Source organism: Ahaetulla prasina, chromosome 4 (assembly GCF_028640845.1).
Source record: "Ahaetulla prasina isolate Xishuangbanna chromosome 4, ASM2864084v1, whole genome shotgun sequence".
Classification (NCBI taxonomy): domain Eukaryota; kingdom Metazoa; phylum Chordata; class Lepidosauria; order Squamata; family Colubridae; genus Ahaetulla; species Ahaetulla prasina.
Window position 1 is genome coordinate 24,418,225 of NC_080542.1, and position 6,000 is coordinate 24,424,224.

Consider the following 6,000-nt stretch of genomic DNA (forward strand, 5'->3'; position numbering starts at 1 on the left):
AAGCTGTTGTAAGAAAACCACTAAGCTCAAAGAGCACCAAGAATCCTTCAGTGATGTAGTAGTTTCAGTAGTTGCAGCACAACACACTGCAGCTCATTTTATCCTTGTTATTGTTACTGTTATTGTTGTTCTTAGAGATCTGCTAAATTAACCTAGGCAGCCATTGTGGAAGGTATGATGCATATGTTCAGTGCCTTGAGTTAGTCTGTAAAAATAATAAAGGTGGGACACAAATAAATAAATAATAGGGTCATAAATTGGACTAAGTTCCTTATATGGAGTTGGCCCCCTTCTAGCGCTCTCCATGACTTAATAGTACCTTTCCAAGCACTCAGAAGTGTTTCCCAGAGATATATTTAATGACACATAGAGAGGCAACAGATTTATGGAGCTTCCTATACTCAGAATACACTTTGGCATCTGTCTTCACTGTCTGACAAAGGGGTTTTTTTGGGCAGCCAGGCTTTAATCCTGCTTAGTTTAAGATATGCTTTAAGAAGCCTAAATAGCCCTGAGGTGACCTCCTTTGGCCTATAAGATCAAATACAAGGATCTGGAACTCCCATTCATTTTGACAGAGTCTGCACAACAGAACTGCACAATGAACTGAGACGGAAAGAGGGGGTCAGGATTTTCCAGTAGAAGTCCTCAAATTTTCTCCTTGCTTAGTAGAAGAAGGAAAAGCGAGAACTTGCAGAATGATAGGAAGACTTTTTTTAAAGCACGAGTTGTTGTACAAAGCAGGCCAATAAAGTTTAGTTGCAGAAAGAATTTCCTCATGATGAAATTACCTGCTCTGTCAGGGTGCTTGTGAGCATAGATCATAACATCCAGATGTTTGTGAAATGCAAGTATATTTGTGAAAAGACTAGCTGATCTAAAGAACTAAAAGTGATTATGCTTCCGTACTGAAATTAACTTGTCAAATGGGAGATGCAGAGCCGAGGGACATGAGACAGAGCTGAGCAAATTGGAAGAATTAGGCAATACTGACAACGAGAAAATCTACTTGTTGCTATATAAGCACTACAAAAGAAATCTTTCTGTAGCTGTCTAATTCTTGTACTGTATTCTATTCAACAGTGATCTAAAGACTGGGCTCATATGACATATGGAACTTAAACCTGGGTGAATAAAACATAAAAGCAACATGTTGTGCCCAAACAAATCACCCAGATAATGGTCTAATACAGTGGTTCTTAATTTTTATTCACCATGGGCCCCCTTTAAATACCTTTTGTGGCCCCAGACTATGGTCATGGACCCCCAAGATTTAAATCATAACATTTTTTCAAGGCTTCACGGACCCCCTGTGATGATATTGTGTGCCCCCCCACCCCAGGGATTCTTAGAGAACAGCTTGAGACCCACCAATCTAACATAATGGCCTGGTAATACAATATATTCCTTTAGTCTACTTTAGCATGTTGTGTGAATCCACACAGATTAAGATTTAAGCATGACATCAGGTCAAAGCTACTGATTATATTTTTATCTTCTTCTTTGGGGTTGGCGCCAATCTAACCTTCTTCCTACCTTCCCTCTTCTTCCTTCTCAATTAAGGTGGCAGTTTTGAATGGGATGATGATTTCCCCCTCATGGCTCAGAACCCTTCCTACGTCTCCATGGTGTCAGACCCCAGCACAGCCCAGTCACACCCAGTCCTTTCTTCACCGGTACCCATGACACCTGCCTTGCTGCCATCAGCTAAGCGGACTGAGTCCAGCCTCGTGGACACCCTGAGATTCTCTCGCTTCACTGTTTCTCCTGCCCTAGAGCCACATCGGCCTCCATCCTGTGATACTGAATTGGTACCCACAGCTGGTAAGGGGCATAGAGGCATGCTATTATTTTCCATTATCCTATATAGGGGTGGTTTATTATGGGACGTAGTGAGGAAGGAAAATTCCAGGTGGGGCTTTGTGGAGTTTGGGTTCCAGACCCGGTCACAGACAGAAGTGGATGGTAGAGGAATGGTTCTTCATATCTGAATGAACCTCCTCAAATTTCATCTTCCTATGATGTTGAATTTTCACTCCCATAATTCCAGGCCAGAGAGTTGCCCATGACTTCAGAAGAACCTGAACTAAAGAAAGCTGCTCTAAGATAACCAATCCTTTTGATTGTATTGATGCTATGGCTCAGGGGTTAAATCTACTTACCTTCCTTACTGGTTCAGGAGGGGACCCACCGCATGTGCACGCTCACTACACTCTCTCTCTCTCTTGCACATCACATGCGTGTGCAGACCTTCCTAATTTAAACCAGGAAGTAATGACACCACGGGTGGTTGGGCGGAGCTTTGCTCCACCATCGCTACCGGATCGTCAAACTACTGGCCATGATCACTACCAGATTGCGCGATCTGGTCCGATCTGGGAGCATTTCACCCCTGCTATGGCCTTTCATTGAGTAATGGAGTTTTAGAGTAACGATACATAGAAGGTAGCTTGAGTTTCCTGGGCCCATAAAATTACCGCAGTTGGCAAAGCTTGCCCAAAGGATGATAGGTTTCTGTGTGTGATTGAATAGACGATTGGTGAAGATTATGCGGGCATCTTTAATTCCCTAGCATTACAGATAAAAAGTATCAAATAACTATTCTATCTTCTTCTCCTGAATAAATTGGGGAAGGAGAGGTAAAAACAAAAAAAATTGACTGGAGAAAAAGGGTAAGGTTACTTTAGAAAGCTATGATAAAATCTTGATTCTCCACATCAGTCCCCAAGTCCTTGGCCAAGGCATGGTAATTGCACAGTAAAATCTGTCCCATCACTCCCACTCTTTGATCTTGAAAAAAGCCCGTCTTCCTTTTGTATTAAATTAAGATGGAGGAAGTCTGGAGAATTGTGGAGTTTTGGAAAGCTATTTTCACAATAAAAGGCGGACATTTCCAAAGCTGCTTGGTCATTTTGTTAATACAGGAAGTGATGTCCTCCTCTAGGGACCAGGAGGATAAAAACCAATCCCAATTCCTTACCCAATTGGAATTATGTATATTTGGTTGAAAAAGAGAGAATTGTTCCATTTAGCAGTCTTTTAAAATTAATTTTTGTAGATCAAAGAAGCATAACCTGATGAGCTTGTGACAATCTAGAATGCACCCTCCAAAATGACATTCAAAGGCAAAATGCAACTCTCAGCCCCCAAAAATAACTACTACTACTACTATTTCTTCTTCTTCTTCTTCTTCTTCTTCTTCTTCTTCTTCTTCTTCTTCTTCTTCTTCTTCTTCTTCTTCTTCTTCTTCTTCTTCTTCTTCTTCTTCTTCTTCTTCTTCTCCTCCTCCTCCTCCTCCTCCTCCTCCTCCTCCTCCTCTCTTCCTCTTCCTCCTCCTTAACAAGAAGTTTCTTTTTCTCTCCACCTTCTAGATGCAATTGAGAACTGAAATTAATGGAAATTGGACAACCCTGCCACCTGTCATCTCAACATTCAGGGACAGCATCCAGTCATCCAGTTGACCTGCTGACACCAAGCTACCACAAATCCATTTTCTGCAGTGGATAGACTGACAGATGTGTGTGTGTGTGTGTGTGTGTGTGCACGTGTGTGTGCACGTGTGTATCTGCGTGCACAGCATGGGGCCATTATTGCTAACTAGAACCTGACATATGTGGACTTCTGCTCTCCTTCTGCTCACTGATACATCCCTGCCTGGGGAGGCAGAGAAGCAGAATTTTTTGTACAAACAGTCTCAGGCCTCCATATGATGAGGAAGATATCTCCTCAATGCTTGAGGCCTCTGCTCCGCACTGGCTTTTGAATGTATAACCCCTGTTCCCTTCCACTCTCTGATATGTTTCTTCTAAGGACCCTCTGTGCCAAATTGAGAGGGTTGGTGGTGGGAGGGGAGGAACCAATCTTCAGGAAGTTGCCTACAACTGCTCATGAGCCCTTCTGTATTTCATTACCTGCAGTCTTGTAATATGGAACATGGCTACTAATTTAAAAGTCCTTTTGTGCCAAATGGAACTGAATAGGGCTGGTGACCATGTCCATTTAACCAGCATTATATACATTAAAAAGACCATTGTTGAACCTCAGACAGAATTATACTGGCAAGATAGAGTAATCAAATGCTGTAAAGTTACAGGGACCTTGGGTAGTGAGTTGGGTGGGTATCCTTTGTTCACCATTCATTCATTTCTGAAGTGATAAGGAAAAACAGTAAATTGGTCACATCACTCATTTGTAGTGACCAGATAATTGATAGCCATTGATTCATTGTGGGAACTCCCTTCATATTGTCTTGACAGCTCAGTGCCTGCATTGGACTGGGAAAATCATTCCTAATTCATAATCCGTGTTGGAGATGGTTGGCTTTTATTGGGAGTTGCTGGTCCTGACTTTCTCAGTCCCCCACTGGTTTGTTTTAGAATGGAAAAGTCATCTCTTGTGCCAAAAACTACAGTTTGGGGAGGAAATGGATTGGACTGCAAAAGGTCAAGCAATTCTATGGAGATACCTACTCTGTGGGCATTTTGAGAGGAAACCCCTCTCTTTATCTGCAGAACATTGTGATCAAATGGGAGATTACAAGCAGCAATGAAGAGTGCTTAACCCTGGTGAAGGAAGTGGAGGAATGGAAAATTAGGCTTAAACACCCAATTCTATTGGCTGATTTAGCTGAGTGTCTTCCACGTCTGGGTGTTCAATACATCTGGAAGACACCAGTCTTAAAACTAATGCCTGTGTTGGTCAAGAATAATGGATGTTGTCATCCTAACGTATATGGAGTGCTTCTTGGCGGGAAAGATGGTTTTGATCATTCTTCAGCCTGCAAAAGGCATATTATGTTGGTTTTCAGCCTGTTAGAAGCAGCCAGGATAGACCAAGTTGAATGAGCCCTTAATGACTCTAAACTTTAATTAACCTTAAGGCAATAGTTTCACTTTTGATTTAGTTTATAACAGAGAAATGTAAGTTTTCATAATTGCTCTCCTTAATTTTAGCCATGATTAGCTGGAAAAATGGTGATGAAAGAGAGGAGTTGATAAACGCCTAGGGGAAAATGCAACAAGAACCAAGATGTAGGAGAGGCATCTGCAATCTGGGCATTACTTGATTTATGTGGATGGCAATTGCTGTTGTCCTTTCTGATTTGTGTTGAAATAATAGCTGCAATACTCTCCTGTTCTATAAGTTTAGCAGGAAAACAACTATTAGCTGGTTCCTTTGGCAAGCTGATGTATTGACGAGAACAAATTCTTTTAGTGGAATCCTAAGCTCTGAACTCTGGGTATTTTATATCAGCTGTTTCTTTCTTTAAGATCTTAAGGCTAGTTACTGGTTATGGTTACTGTACCATACTGTACAGTATTCAGTGAATTATATATTTTACTAAGGAAGTCCAGAACTATCAGCTAAATCAGGCTTTCCCAACCTTGGGAATTTCCACACGTGTGGACTTCCAACTCTCAGCATTCCAGAGCCAATATGACTATTGATGAGAATTCTGGGGATTGAAGTCCACGTTCCTGGAAATTCCCAAGGCTGGGAAGCACTGAATTAAATAGATAAATTTGGGAGCAAACTGTTTATAGCACCTATCTCCCAAATGGCACTGACAATGCTGAGCAAGCTACAAGTTTTTCAAGTCCTTATTCTATTTACTAGTCTCTAAAAGTTTTATGGACATTATCTATGCCTCCATTTGTTGATATCCTTTGTGAGAGATTTAAGGCAGCTGTGACCAACTTAATGCTTTCCAGATGTGTTAGATGTCAGCGTTCCAGAAAACCCTCTCTTCAAATAAAGACTCCGAAGCGAGTATCTTTCAAAGTTCTTTCACTAGGATAGGTAAACTGGCACAACTGGGAAAATCTGAATCGGGGGGATCCGGTCTTCCCCCCAGTGAAACACACTCCAAAGCCAACCCCCCTGACCCCTCTGCCGATCACATGCTCCAATCGCCAACCGTCCCATCTCGAGACATCACTCCGACCACTCCTTCTCCAGATGCAGTCCTGGCCTGACCTTGACCGGCAGGAAGAATGTTAT

At 42.0% G+C, this 6,000-nt stretch overlaps 1 protein-coding gene across 1 annotated transcript in view; it reads left to right on the top strand.

The window, feature by feature from the left end:
* Nucleotides 1-4,844, top strand: part of LMTK3 (lemur tyrosine kinase 3) — a 39,961-nt gene extending 35,117 nt beyond the window's left edge. The window contains exons 14-15 of the mRNA XM_058182589.1: nucleotides 1,564-1,824; nucleotides 4,627-4,844. Of these exons, the coding sequence (XP_058038572.1) occupies nucleotides 1,564-1,824; nucleotides 4,627-4,844 (479 nt within the window). The remainder of the gene's footprint in view (nucleotides 1-1,563; nucleotides 1,825-4,626) is intronic.
* The last annotated feature ends 1,156 nt before the right edge of the window (nucleotides 4,845-6,000 follow it).